At 40.8% G+C, this 15263-nt stretch overlaps 1 protein-coding gene across 3 annotated transcripts in view; it reads left to right on the top strand.

Moving 5' to 3' along the window:
* mctp2a (multiple C2 domains, transmembrane 2a) overlaps window positions 1–13461 on the top strand; it is a 29952-nt gene extending 16491 nt beyond the window's left edge. For 2 of the 3 annotated variants that reach the window (XM_041997769.1, XM_041997768.1), the window contains exons 18-23: window positions 3360–3479; window positions 4591–4632; window positions 9059–9168; window positions 9271–9380; window positions 10486–10583; window positions 12711–13461. In XM_041997769.1, the coding sequence (XP_041853703.1) occupies window positions 3360–3479; window positions 4591–4632; window positions 9059–9168; window positions 9271–9380; window positions 10486–10583; window positions 12711–12764 (534 nt within the window). In that variant the 3' untranslated portion in view covers window positions 12765–13461. The remainder of the gene's footprint in view (window positions 1–3359; window positions 3480–4590; window positions 4633–9058; window positions 9169–9270; window positions 9381–10485; window positions 10584–12710) is intronic. The other variant, XM_041997770.1, reaches the window with a different exon arrangement.
* Window positions 13462–15263: the final 1802 nt, after the last annotated feature.

Here is a 15263-nt window from a genome sequence, read left to right as displayed (position 1 = left end):
TCTGGCATCCGTCCACAGCCCCCATGACTGACCCTCATAATGCTGGCTGGCACTCTTCTCGCTTTGTTTAGCTTTCCAAGTGGAGTGCAACTGAAGAGAAGATACAGCTAAGATTAAATCTTCCGTGTGTTTTGTCGGTGCATAGTTAAAAAAATAAGGGTATTTTTATATGTACCAGATTTTTCAAAAACAAATTGCATTTTTTTCTTACACAAACAGTAATGATACTGTGTGTGTGTGCTGTGATATTACACTAATTTGGCTCATCAACAATATTATTTGTGTTACGTTGCCGTGATGCCTGCATTTATAGCCCCTTGTCTATGGTTGTGTAAATGGAGAAGGTTTGGCAGTCTTGTAGTCTGGTGGTATGTTGTTAAGGCTGGAAGATTGGGCCACCCCCTGTTAATCAATTTACACAACGGTGAAAACTTTTATAGAAGGTTGTCTCTGTCCCTTTGTTCCTGCTATGATCTCTTCTCTCTCTCCTGGGAGAGTGTGGGTGGTGGGAGCTGCCATGCTTGCTCAGCTTTAAGTTATTTTATTCACACTTTTAATCGCTGAGTGCTTTATTATTAGGTGCTGGATTCTGCTGGCCAGGGGATCTGCATGAGAAGGCGCAGAATGCATTTAGTGGAATCATATTAATGGCACCATAAAACAAAACTGTCAGGCTGTTCTTAACCCTCCTGGCAGAATGGCTTCGCCCAGGGTTGCCCCCTTCTCCAAGCGCTTACAGGTGGCTAAGGAGAGTGCATCTCCATCATCTACTCCACTGTGTGCTAATAGTTTTATTAATTCATTCTTTTTTCCCTCCCTAGGCGCCCTGTGCATAATCATACAGACATTTTTCAGCTAAATGGTGTTTGTCAAGGGAGGTTTCCTACATTAGAGCTCCTCCTCCCAGACACACATACCAACACTTGTTCAATTACATGTCGCTTGTTATCCAATTTTGCTGTGTTTAAACCAAAAAATACAGGTTTATTATTCTTCTCTCTTGCTTTTGTTTTTGTTGTCATTTTTTGTTAAAGGAATGACTGGGAAACACATTTGCATTACGTTAGGCTGAAAAAATTCAAGGCTTTACTTAATGTCTGTGGAGCCCAGCTTTGATGGCAATTATTTTTTTATTCAAATGTACACTTAAAGGCTGCAGTTTGTCCACTGTTTCTTTATTCACTCAGTTGCTTGCAAGCAAAACACAAAGTACTCAGTGAAGAATTAGCTGCGTCTCCATTTCACAGGAACTCTGTAGAAAATGATGAGATGAGTGGAAGGCATAGTCTTGCTTCTTCTCATTACTGCGGTATATCTGAAGGCAAAATCTCACCTGCGTGAAGGAATCCAAGAGGTTTTGCTAAATGTTTCTCTCCACCTTTCCTTTTTTTTTTGTTTTGTTAAAAAAGGCATGTATATCTGAGCACATGGGTTGACATACCATGAGGGAGGAATTGAGAGGATATTTCTGACAGTTTTGGTTTATACCCTCATTTAAGCTCCCAGTTTAGACTCAAGGCATTGTATTTCTGAAGGCTTTTATCTTGTCCACTGAGCCAGAACGCAGTGAGTAGAAATTTGCATTAGTGGGCGATTATGAATACCTGTGACAGATTCTCTCTGCTGGCTCCCTGGGTGGAAATGAATTGGCTCCCTCTGTTGACTTGCACAGGAAGACAGAGACCAAGCAATTAGACTTTAGTGGTTAATGTAGCAGCTTTTGCAGGGAGGGCAAGGGGGTTCAACATTCCTGCTGGGCTCATGTCAGTATCCAGGCACATTTTCCCCCTTTTCCTTTTCCTGTTTTTATGAGTGTACTGGGAATATGACAAGCTACCTGTCCACCAGCCAGCAGAATTCCTCTGGGGTGAGGGGAGAGTCGCTTTACAATTGCCTCATGGGAACTGAGGTGACAACACATGACGCAAGTTATTCATAACAGAGAAGATGTACTGCAGCTATCTCTGCGCATCATGCATATTCATTGTTTACCTTTTTTTTTGGTCCTTGGCAGCTCTAGTTTCTTGCTGTATACGTGATTCAAATGAGCTCTTATTAACTACAACATATTGTTCCTACTGTTTGTTTTGTTGCATCTTGGTGATCCCACTGTGTTCTTGCTTGACACTTAAACTCTCCCACCCCTTCCCAGGTTGTACTGAGGGATTATAAGCAGTACAGTGGTGAAGCCCAGGGCACTGTGCCACTGTGTTGTCTGCATTACTCACGATGCACATTTCCCTAGTGGCTATTTGAAACCTGGGCCTGGTGTGGCGGTAGGTAGACTGGCCCCCAGAGCAATATGCATGGACTCTGCATTGTTGCTATGACAGGAGCAGTCTGCTGTTTTACAGGCCAGCTATCGGAGCCTGAAGGCCTCAGAGCTTCACATCCTGTATCAGGCTTAACTCAAACATATTGTTTGTACTCTAAGCAGCCTCAAGGACTTTGAGGCTGGACTTACACTGTGCCACTATGGTGTGGGCTTAGCACAGCAATACTGTATATCTCCTGTTTGAAATGAACTTTTAAGGAAAGTTGAATTAATTATTTCTCAAAAATGTACGTAAAAAAGGAAAAAACCTTTGTGCAAGATATCAGGCGTAAATAAAACTGGACCATATGTTGGGGCTATTGGCACTTCTTCCCACTGGAATAGATTTTAAGATTTAGCTTGCTATGTGGGACATTTTTATTCCAGTCTTGTCAACCCGCTGATGTGATCTTCCTCACACATTCCTGATAATTTCAGTTGGAGACAGACTCATTAGGCTGTCACTAAATGGGTTTAAATGCAGCCATCCAATTAGTGTTCTGCTGTGAAATGCAGTGGGTGTTGTGCAACGTGCTTAGTGCCACTCCTTTACAGAATTATGGGGGATTACTCATTCAGTGTGATCCATCTTATTTCTACCAGGGGTCTTGACTTTTCTCAGTATCATTGCCACTGAGGGGGTAAATGTTGCAAATGCTTCTCCCGTTGCCATATGTGCTTCGTCAGAAAGCTTCGCTGTCTCCGAATCTAAGAGGATTTGATGTGCAAGTTAAAAGATGGCGTATCATGCCTGTCCCTGTCATACTTTCTGTTCAGCAGCATGGAACTCTGCCAGCACAGAGCTATTACAAACAGGATTTGAAGATATTAAAAGTTGAATGTCTATTACTTTTAAACCATGAGTAAAATCTGTTGCCACTGGTGATAAATCTCAGAGGCTTTACAGTGCTGTAGTGCTCCTCATGAGATTTAGGAGGTGGTTAAAACCATTTTGTTTTGGGAACAGGTTTGCTGAGATTGGAAAGCTTGCTGAGGATGGAGTGTGATGTGCTTTGCATTAAACTGTCATGTCCTGTCTCTTCAGATTTTCCTCGTGACTGTGTGGCACTGGGAGCTCTTCATGATGCCTCTCTTCCTCCTTCTGCTTATTGGCTGGAATTACGTCCAACTCTCTACAGGAAAGGCAAGCTCCAACCAGGACTTGGTAAGCAATGAGTTCTCCTCAGAATTTTTCTATAGGGATCTGCAAATGCCTGCTTTTGGTTTAGCATTAGAGAATGTATTCAGATTAAATGCAACTAATGTTTAGAGTTTGAGGAGTCGTTTTAAAGCAATGCTTAGGTTTTAAAACACTTTTTAAAAGAAAGCCTTTATTAAATCTTACAATAATGTAAATAAAGATCTGTTACATTGTTATGCTGTATAGTACAAGCACATTTTTAGAAAATGCAACACACACTTGAGCTGGGACAACATTCCAACATGCCTTATAGCTGGATAGACTAGCTCCGAGATTTTTTCCAAGGACCCAATAAAACATAAATCAGTAAGACGCCACTCAAATGAAATTACTGTACATGTATGTGCTGCTCATAGTGTGTTGATAGTTTAATCACCACATCTGTAAATGTAGGACTATAGTTGTTTCTACAGAGTATAACCATCTAATTTTTCTGCTGTCTGGAAATGATGCTTGCCCTACACATGCCCGTGAAGGTTAATGCTGTTCACACTTCTGACTGGCCCCCAATTTCACTGTGTTGTAAAGCCTTCTCACTGGTCATCCAGAGGCCAAACCTACTGGCACACCCTCCCAAAGCAAAATCCCCAGTCCAGTTGTTGTGTTTATGCCATCCCCGGGCAATGGTGAAGTCCAAGCTCACCCTCATATCCAGAGTAGAGACTCTGTAACCACCCTGTGACCCCATGGCTGGCAATGACACAGCTCTGCACCCAGGCAATGTCACAGCATGCGCCACAGTTGGGTAGCGGATGAGTTGATATAAAGTGATCTAGGCAACAACATCCAAATTAAATGTTTTTTTTTTCTTTCCTCTTTCTGATTTTCTGTGTGCTTATGTTGTGGAGAAAAGAAATTGCTTTGGTGTGACAGTGCTCTTGCGAGGCTGGCCCCTTTTCACCTCTTCTTTTGTGTGAGGTCACCCCTGTGATGCAGTCTCTATGGAAACAAGCGTCTCCCAATAGGGGTGAATGTGCTCAAAGAAAATTTCATTACTAGGTGTGTGTAAAAAATGCTCCGGTGCCCACATGTCCCATTCGTTGGAAATCCCCCCCTACCCTTTATTTTCTCATAGGTGAACATGACCATGGGTGACGATGAAGAGGAAGACGAGAAGGTATTTTATGTGGTCTACTTTGAAAAAGGGATAATAAGTTTTGGTACAATGTTATCACTTCTCACTTTTCACCACTAATATATCTGTTTTATAATGGGCTGTATTAACATTGCAAGACGTATTTATCAGTAGTATGAGGAGAAAATACGTTTGAACCCTACTAATATTTAATTCCTGCACAACAAAGGATAAATCAGGCAATGGCTGTATACTTAAGACGAGGCACAAGTCTGGTTCAGCAAACAGATGTGAGTCTTAAACAAATAAATAGGCCACAAACAGAAAAAAGCTATACCAGTTCTAGTTGGTATTTCAACAAAGTCTTACTAATAAAGACTTACCAAGAATAGAAATAATTTCATACACTCCAAATGAGGGCAACATTTACGAAACTGTATTCAGTTCTTTGTTCTGTTCATCTGAGAGTCACTTTAAAGTGTACTCTGCCTGAGACACAACAGCTTTTTGAAAAACATGTTCAAACTGCACAGTAAGTAGGATTTTGAACATTTTTAGGAATAAAATCAGTAGTTTTATTTATGTACGTTGTCTTAATTGGATATTTATGCAACAAATAAGGTTTTATTTACAGAAAAAAATAAATGAAATAGTACTCCACTTGTAAACCTTTGCTGTGCATCTTTGGTTATTAGTAATTTTGGATGTTGATTATGATAATGTTTGTTATCATACCTCTCCAGTCTCCCCTGAAAAGCAAAACAATAGAAACTCTTTAAGCAGCCAGAAATTTATACTTCCCACAGCATGCAGCATTCAATTATACTCATCCCACATTCTTCTGTAAAGAAGGAAAAGTTAACAGGGATGGGTATTATTGCTTTATGGCAATGAAGTGTGGAACTAGCGCAAAGCCTCCAAGCAATGACCCTTGCGCTGCGTGTCTAGGCCCGGGATTCATATCCATAATGCGCTCAATATATTCTGTTGCAATGACCAGGGGCTACTGAAGAGCCAGCTTCTTTTAAAAATACAGGCACATCCACCAAATCCTGTCTGAAGGGATGGGCTAATTCACAGATGAAACTTGCATGATATGTCTGTTCAGTAGAAAACCACACTTTTTTCCAAAATCGGTGCTATGAAGAGGAAAACCGCTGCTTAAACAACTAGCACAGACAAAGAAAATTATCATTCTATAAATGTTAAATAGACGAGAATTACCTTAATGCACTGACTTTCTTATTATCATAGCATCTAATATGATCATATTTTCCTTTACCGTACCTTGAAACTTCAATACATAAAGAATGTTTCTCTTTTTTACATTTACGAAATGGCAGTTTCTTTGCCTCTGTGCCACATGTTTGCAAACTCAGCCTTCGCCTCCCAAAGCTTTTTGAAAGGTTTTCCATGAGCCTTCTAAGCTCTTTCACACTTGCAGGAAATGAAATATCTCCTTTCATTTACTAATTAAGCACTCACCCATGTTTGTTTTAAGCTGTCAGCTTTAATTTAAAGTGGCTTATTTGAAAGTCTTGTTATGGTCTTGCTGTCACTTGAATGTGATATCATGTAGCTAGATCAAACAGTGTAGCTTTACACACCCTATCAAAGTCTTCTTTAAAAATATTTGGGGTTAAAGAGTGATCAGCGTTAAATTTGATGACTTCAAAGTCTTGCTTTTCTCCCTTAGTCTCTCCTCTAACATGTGAATAAAGGCTTTTCCCTCTGAGAAGGTTATGATTACCACTCAAATATGTTCTTTTCCCCCTTTTTTCCCCCTTGAGGAAGGAAATGTGTAAACCTCAGACCGAGCAGTAAGAATGTGAAAGCATGACGTTAAAGAGAGACGAAAGGCAAGGCGTTGTTACAGCAGGATAATAGAGAACAGATTCTCTGCCTGTGAACAAATCTGTCCTCAGGGAAGGAGACAGCTTACAAATTATGTGTGGGCAAAGTGACTTCCTTTTGGCCTTGGGTATCAATTGAGCAGATAGACAATATTTAATCATAACATAAAGAAACAGAGAGGCAAAACAAGTCCATAGATCTCCAACAGAAATGAACAAGGAAGATGAAACAGCTCTTTCCACTGCCCCCCGGCTGGCAGCACAGGTCCGGTGTTGACTTGCTCGCAGAGCTCAGCCCGTGGGAATCAGTGGGGGAGAGTGAGGAGGGGATTGTGGGGGTGCCACACTGAGCTTCGGGGTTACTCCATCTCTCACTCAACAGCCCACAGTCACTGCTGGTTCTCCTTGAGCACACCAGTCAGGCGCACTGTCCATGTCAAAAAATATGTTAAAGCCTAAACTAAACAAATAACTTGCTAGTTTATTTTAGTTCTGCTTGAGGTAAATTGCTTGGAACACAGGTGTTTTCCATTTAGGCAAACTTTGTTTTGTTTTTTTTTCCTCTAAAAAGTCACAAGATAAATATTCAGTCTGAGAATTCAAAGTTGGCACAGTTCATTCTAATTAAAATTATGCTAAATGAGCTTTTTATTTCCAGCCTTTGATGGCAGCACACATGTCTGTGAGAGTATGTTTACCTTTCTGTGGGAGATCAAATTGGTTCTCCATTACTGCACCTTAAAAGGAAGCTTTTACAATTTTGTTTGAAATGAGAATATGATTTTACTCAGGTTTTCTAATCAGAAGAAATTTCAAACTCATTTAGTCCATCCCCAGTTTACCTATCCTTTTCCATTTAAGAGGGAGATCTTTTATTTATTTTTGTTTTGCGCTGCGCTCATGTACATGCTGAAAAGACAAAGGAACAAAGAATATCATCACACGATTAATGTAGGAAAGACTCCAGTTTTGGTCACTAAGGCGATAGATGATTTCAGGAATCTTAAAGTAGATGAATAATGATAATCATGAGAGCTCTCCTCCTCTTGATGCATACTTCAGAGTACATCTATTTGTCTGTTTTTTTTCTCTAAGAAATGAAAGCCAGTCTCTTTTCTTCCTGCCAAAGCTTCAACTCATCTTATTTATTTATTTATTGTATTGCATTGCATCTAAAGATGCTTCATATTTCATGGCACCATTGTATTTGAATCATGTTCTTGGGCTGATTAAACAAGTTTAAATGGGATATGAAAAATGCTTAAATGTTGATTTTCCTTATCAAATGTTCTGTGTAATGGTTTTTAGCAGAGTCTAGCAATGTTCTCAAAATAAACCAAGGATAAAAAGCTCAATTAACACCTGATGTGGAGTAAAAGACACATACAAAGCTCAGTTGCCTGATGCAGTAGAGTATGATGATGCATAAACACAGATAGTGCTTTTTTGTCATGATGAGACCATGAGATGCTAATCTCCAAGAAAGCATATTTGTGATAGTATTTCCTTTTTTGGACAGTGCTGAGCCTTCAATGTCTGTCCAGGTCAGAGCCCAGTGGGGGAGGCTCTGCTAGTGTGGGAATTGCTCTCTTCCTGCGCCTTTCGTGGAGGAGAGTGGGCCCAGCAGTGGGGAGTCTCTCTGTGCTGGCAGACAGTGTGTTCCCAGGGGCTGCCTCATGAAGCTCTGATAAAGGCATTCTGTCTGGGCCCTGTCAATGCACACAGACTGCGGCTTCAGCTGACTTGTAACAAAAACATATAGACATCCTCAAGCCTCCTGATAGGGTCCATTAGAGTGCCCTCCCCCACTCCCCCCACCCCACACACTCTTCTTCTCCCACTCTTCCTCTGTCATCATTCCTGTCATTATTTCCTCCTTTTGATGTGAAGCTTCTCAGCTCTTTTTAGCTTGTGTTACTCATATTATCTCTCACTCCTCTGCCCTGGAAGGCTTCATAGTCGTTGTCATTTCCAAGCTTGATGTGATCTCATTTATTTCATTTTGAGACAAACAGTCCTCTTGCACACTGGCTTATTTCTTTTGGAGCATTCTTTATGTTCTGTGTGTTTTTAAAGCAAATGATACTTTATGTGCACTTATTCTGACAAGAAACCTGTTTCGAAAAACCGAACAAGTACATATCCATCTGATGTTCAAAGCAGGCTGAAGTGTTTTTCTTATGCACAGAGAATTTGTAAAAACATGTTCAAACTTGTCCTGTGCAGAATGCTGGAAAGGAATCTCTCCTAAGTTGTGAGGCCCCTGCACTTCTTGTCTAGGTCGTCTAGTCTGCCTGATTGCAGATGGCCATTTTGTGTACTTTTCATCTACCAGAGAGTCTTGATTGTGCTGCACTTGTGCAACAGCTCTATTGTGCGTGTCTGACAAAAGATGAAATCTCTCAGCCATTCACATAACAGCTTCTGAGCACTGAGTCTGTCTCATCTTCAAAAGCATAGTCTGAAGATGTACAGTGTTTGCTCATTATGAGCCATTCAATAGATAAATCACACATAATAGCAAGGCAGAGATAAACTGGTCTTTGTCTCCACTGCCCAACAATTGACTTACAGTGCACCTCATCAGTGTCTGTGCATTTTTTGTTTCCTTTTAGGAATCGGGAAAAAAGGGCTTGATGGATAAAATACACATGGTGCAGGAAGTGGTGCTGGTTGTCCAGACTGTCTTGGAGGAAATTGCAAATATCGGCGAGAGAACCAAGAAGTATTGATCACATTTAACCTAAAAAAATCTTTATTATAGTTTGTCTGATTAGATTTAGACACTAGATGTTGACTTTAATCTGACTGCTTTTTTTTTTTGCAGCATATTTAACTGGTCTGTACCATTCCTGTCAGGCTTGGCCTGCCTGGTGCTGTTTGTGGCAGCAACGCTGTTATATTTCATCCCACTGAGATACATTGTGCTGCTATGGGGTGAGTTTGGCAAGTGAAAATGCAATTGAATTTATAAAAATGCATGAATAAAAGGGCATTAAGTAAATCCCAATAATCATCAACCTACCACTCTATTTCTAGCTTGATCCCTTAGTATTCTATCCAGAACATCCCAACAAATTGAAAAAAGAAAATCATGTCTAAATCATTGCTGCAAACCACAGCCCACTAAACTTATCCAGACTTCCTAACTGTAGGAAATCCATGATTTAATGAAGTGTGGTAATTTAAGAACTCTACACCTCTGCAAATGCACTGAGATCAGACAGTTGCAGAGGTTCGCTCTGCCCAGTGTGGGCTGATGCAGCAGAGCCCAGCAGAGGCATGACCGAGGGTTTGTGTGAAAACAAAGCAGAGGTAGAGTAGCAAGCTGTACATAATACACAATGTCCTTGGGCAGTCTGTAGGCTCCTGGTCTAGCCTCTCATTATCTGCAGTAGTCATACAGAATAGACCGTCGTCTCAGTGGTCAGGGAGATATGCTGCCCTTAACAGACTCTCCTCCTCCAGCTGTAAGCCCACAGTACTTCCACACTGCCTTCAACACAATCAATACCAAAAAACCACCATATCAAACAAAAAAACACAGTCTGAGACACTCTTCTGCCTCCCCAGTTAACCCCCATCTCTGTGGTTGCAAGGCAAGCCTTTTAAGTTGTTTGCACATATTTAAGTCCTTAGGTTCTTTGTCTGCATGCTGAGGCACAAGCAGTACCGAACTGTGAATATAATGGTCCCATTACAAGACCCCTGAGTTATTTTTCTCTCTGTGGTATGCAGCCATGTGCAAAGTAAATATAGATGCACAAGAAATTATAATATTGAAACAAAGTGGGAAAAGTTGTCTTTCAATAAGTAACAAAGTGATAAAGTATTGTTTATTCTTACTTGTTTTGTCTGGCCTGTATTAAATTTAGTTGAAAGGGATCAATTCTATTTTGACGCCAGTGGGAGGTCTAGATAGTGTTTGGCATAGATAGTGTTATCCAACTTTTAATATAGTTTTTTTTTTTACATCTAAATCACTATAACTCTACTAGTTGCTGTGACAGCTTTATTTATTAATGTGTACTTGTTTTCACAGGCGTTAACAAATTTACGAAGAAGCTGCGCAGCCCATATACTATTGACAGTAATGAAATACTGGATTTCCTCAAGAGGGTGCCATCTGATATTCAAAAGGTAAGGGTCCAATTTTACATACAGATAGGGACAGAATTCCCTGCAGATGTCTGCATTATTTGCTGTCCCAGAATTCCCAAGTGTTGCAGAAATATATCCTCTGGCTTTGTTTGATTATTAATGGACTCTCGCCGTTAAAGCAGCCCTGGCCCAATTATTCCTCAGTGTAACTTCATCCATAGTCACTGTAGTGACTGAACGAGGAGATGCTCAGCTCTGTCCTCAGCCATATTGCTGTAGCCTTGCCTGTTATGAGCAATTTTGTGTGTTTGATTGAAGCTGGTGATTGGTTGAGTGCCGGCAGAGGGCTCCTGACGTCTCTGGCTGTTGTGTCAGTACAGAAACTCTGATGTGGCCTCAGTCACTTCAGGGTGGTAGAGTCAATTAATATTTTCGTAAGCCCCAGTCGCCTTGCTGGCTGCCATATGTGATTACATATTAGCCACGGCTGATATGTCATTTGCATTTACATCTCAGAGCTGAGAAGAGCTGTCAGGTTGTTATAAGTGGGGCCGGGTGCTAGCCTTCTTCTGACTGGGAATTTTGCATAGCCAGGAAATGAAGTGCCACACAATGCCTTCATCTTGCAGGTAACTTACCAGACAAAATTCAGCAAGAAATCTTGACAGTCTGGATCTGGCAAGGCACTCTCACCCTAGTCTATTTCTCAGCTGCACCCTTGATGTCCTCCTGCAGCAAGCCATTGCTGACATCTCTGTGATGTTGGAGGGAGCCTGTGTTGTTTGAGATTTGGCTGACTGAGTTGGCAAAACAAGGTGGTGAATACATTTTGATTCACAATCCTTTGTATGCCTTCTTCCCCATTGGGATACAATGTTTGAGCTTTGAAAATGACTCGCTTTCAAATCCCATGGAAACAATACTTTTTAGTCTGGTTTAAAAGAGGAACTACATCTTGAAAATAGCTCCAATCATAAAAAAACAAAACACCCTGAAGATTTCATCATGAGTGCGTTTCATTATGTACTGGGAAAAATAACCTTAACATCATATACACAGGAGACCTGAAACAATAGACCACATATTTTGTTTTTGTTGACTTAGAACTTCAATCCTCAGATAGATGTGGACACAAAACACCACAAAGGCTGAAAATTGACTCCTGTCTTTCTTGCAAATGTGACTTGGCAATTAGTGCCTGAGCACATTTACAAAGTGTGCCTCAAACGGGGACTTCTGACAACGCTGTGTCTGTCTTGAAATAAGAAGCATCTGTCAGTTCTGAGGACAGTTTCATGTTCTGATGCAGGAGGCAGTCACTTTGTTCCTACATTCCATCTCCTATTCTAATAATGGAGACCAGCTAATTAGCATAGAGTTCTTACCTTTATTCAACAGATTCACTGTATTTGAGCTCCGGAAGCAAACTTCAAAAGCTAGTTTCAAATTCAACTCTTTTTGTCAGCTCACCCTATGATCAGTCTTCTTTGGATTGTTATGGCACTTTTGGTGATTTGGAAAAGAAAAGGAACTTTTGTTTTTTTTTGCTTTTTTTGTGCCAAAGAAAACATAATTCTATAATCTATTTATTGTATTAAAGTTCATTTGAACGCTGCGCAAGCTTTGGCAAAAAATAAAAAAATAAAACAACACATAGTACTAAGTTTAAGCCCATGTATTTAACTGGCAGAAATAAAAGGTGTAAGTTCATATATCACGTTTTAGCCTAAAGAAATGAAAGTGATTCTATGTGGTTATAAAGTCATGAAGAAAGTTTCATGTCAACTGATGGTGGTAACTTTTCAACTCAAATAACACTAAATGCTAACAAAGTTTTCTTAAGGGGACATAACTTACAATGAGTGATTAAGCAGTTTGCAGCTCCCTCATTGGCCTGGCAGGTCATCTCAACAGTTGATGTCTGTTTCTAATATTGTGATTCTGCTGCAGAATGAGGGGGGCGTTACACTGGTACAGAACCCTTGACTTCTCAAATCCTTCCTCCTTGTGATTAATCCCCTCTGCTCCTGTGTTTAAAAAATGATTCATTACAGGCGAGCCCGCCTCGCTTTCCCCTGCACCAGCTCTCCTCAGGGGAGCCATTACCGTGCGCTCCACTGAGCTCGGATTACCTGCCTCTGACCAAACTCCTGTTTGTTTTTACAGGTGCAGTACAGTTTGCTGAGAGCGCCCACCAGCCAGAACCGGAAGAAGAAGTAAGCACGGCAGGTACTCCAGATAAAAGACTGGTCTTTCTTTTTTTTTTTTCCCCCCTCTAATGTGGTACAATGCAGTCCACCTGACAGCAACACTCCAGTGCCAGCCAAACCCATGACCCTGCATACCCCACCACACCACCCTAACTCTGCCCCCTGCTGCTGAGGGGCAGCCAGCCGCTCTCTGGCTTGTGTGTTTGCCACCCCCCTGACAGGGGCTGTGAACTGCAGCAGCGAGCAGGGCAGCACATGGCGCTGTCAATCACAAGCTTGGAGGTAAAGAAAAGAGAGCAACGCAGTAGCTCAGCCTTCATCTTTGGGTGTAATTTAAAAAGGGAACGGACGATGCTGGGTTTGGCTTACCCAAGAACCTCACTGTTATGATTTTTTTTTTCCTTTGGTGTAACTAAGAAATTTGGCTCGAGGTAAAGATAATGAGTTTATAAGTGTATTGATATAATAAAAAGTAATGTATTATTTAATCAATGAAAATTAATATATTTCCTTACACATTAAAAATATTTGAAACTCTATATTACTATGTCTCATGCTATAAATTCTCTGTATGTATTAACTCCTGCTGCAATATTCTGAAGTATTTCTTTGACTTTTTATGTAAGATTCATATAAAAGTTAAGTACCATATTTACACCATCAAATGGAGATTTTGCCAGAGTCTTGAATAAAGAACCTTGATCAGTTTGAGTTCTTGTTTTTCACATTTTTTCAATAACTGCATCCCACTGAGGATGGATTACACCACTTCTTTACTTGAATACACAGTAAACACATCTGATTACACAACATGGCCATTGAAACTGAGCTCACACACCAGCCACCGCTGTGCCTTGGTTACCGAGCTCACATCAAAGCTGTGTGGCTCCAGTGTGCTTCCTAATGCATCGCTTTGTTGCTTTCTCACAATAACAGGGTCCAGATGAGGGAGAAAGAGCTCATCTCACAGAGAGTACTCTCTCCATCCTCAGCACTTAGTGCTTTATATTTCACTAAAATCACCTGGCCTGTCTAATGGTTACACACACATACTCTCTCTGTTTTTCCATTTGTCTTCCCGCAATAGTTTTTCCAAGTGTGAGGAATGTAGTATTTCCTCTCCCAGTGTTTTCTTGTATGTTTGGTGTAAATACGGAAGAAAGAAATGACTGAGAATCTTAAAATTTTGGAGAATCAGTTGCAGCAACATCACGTTCTTCAGACATGAAACTAGTGCATTTATAAAAGAAAACACGCAATAAACAAAAAAAAACAACAAAAAAAAAACAAAAAAAAAAGAAAAAACTCTACCTGCTCATGTTTTTTCAGGTAGTTACCAAAAGTCATGCACTTAAAAAAAATCAGTACTTATAATTGAAGTTATTCTGAACTGAGGAATGGATCCCATGCGATGGGAGTTTGTTCTGATTGGGGGACTGAGCATCACGGCCGGGTGCCCCCCTCCTCAGGAGTAGCACGCTGGTGAAAGAGCATCCATCTGTGCTTTGTGAAGAGTTTGATTGGCTCAGAGGGACCTGGTGGAGCCCCAGGCTATCTCTTTTGACAGGCTGATAGAGACATCACCAGGATCTCCCAGGAGCTGCTACCAGGGGTCCGTTTCAAAGTGAGAGGGTGTGGAGGTGACCCTGAGCTTCTGAGGAGCTAAATCCCACACACTGGCTGAAACCCTCCAACATTCTTGGCTCTGATGGGGCTGGGGGACTGGTTTTGGCTGTACTGAAAGAGAGGGTGGTGGTTGGGGGGGGGGGGGACTACAAGTTGAACACTGGCAGAATGTGAGGAAGGGTCCCCGAGAGTTGAAACCAATTAAGCAACACTCCCCGGGTACATTTAATCGACATTTCAATGAACAGTTAAATCAGCACAAACTAAATCTCAGACAAAACACCTGAAAATCAGTGTAGAACAACAACTGCCTTATTGAATAGCATTTTTTTTTCTACCTAGCATAAAATAATGTATTGAGAATATTTCAATAGATATGTATTATTGTAGCCAATGCAGCAAGTGACATTAGAAGATATCCTGTGGGACTGTGTTTGCTTCCCTACAAACTGTCAAGTCTTTGAATCTGTGGCACTGAGGTTGTGGACTTCGATGTTCCCAGTATCATTTATATTCAGTGGATAATACAAAAGAGTCTGACAGGGTTTCACCAATTGTTGATTTGACTTTTCATGCACCAGCGCACACACATGCTACCTTCACTTACAGTACACACACAGACACACATAAGCTCATCTTCAAAGACATGTAATCATATTTAAGGAATTATTTATTAGTGTATTTTCTCTTGGGACAATTATGAATCCCAGCAGAGGAAGTCACTGTGCAATATGGTCCCCAAATGTGGTGGGGAAAAAAATCCCTGGATGCTTTACAAGCCTGCTAATGAACATTTCAGCCGCACAGCAGTTAACATTGTCTGATCATATTTTTTTTCCAGTAGTTGTTGTTGTTTTGCATGGTGTGGCAGTGATGTCTTCAT

The sequence above is a fragment of the Melanotaenia boesemani genome, chromosome 10 (assembly GCF_017639745.1).
Source record: "Melanotaenia boesemani isolate fMelBoe1 chromosome 10, fMelBoe1.pri, whole genome shotgun sequence".
Lineage (NCBI taxonomy): Eukaryota > Metazoa > Chordata > Actinopteri > Atheriniformes > Melanotaeniidae > Melanotaenia > Melanotaenia boesemani.
This window is presented reverse-complemented; position numbering and strand designations above follow the sequence as displayed.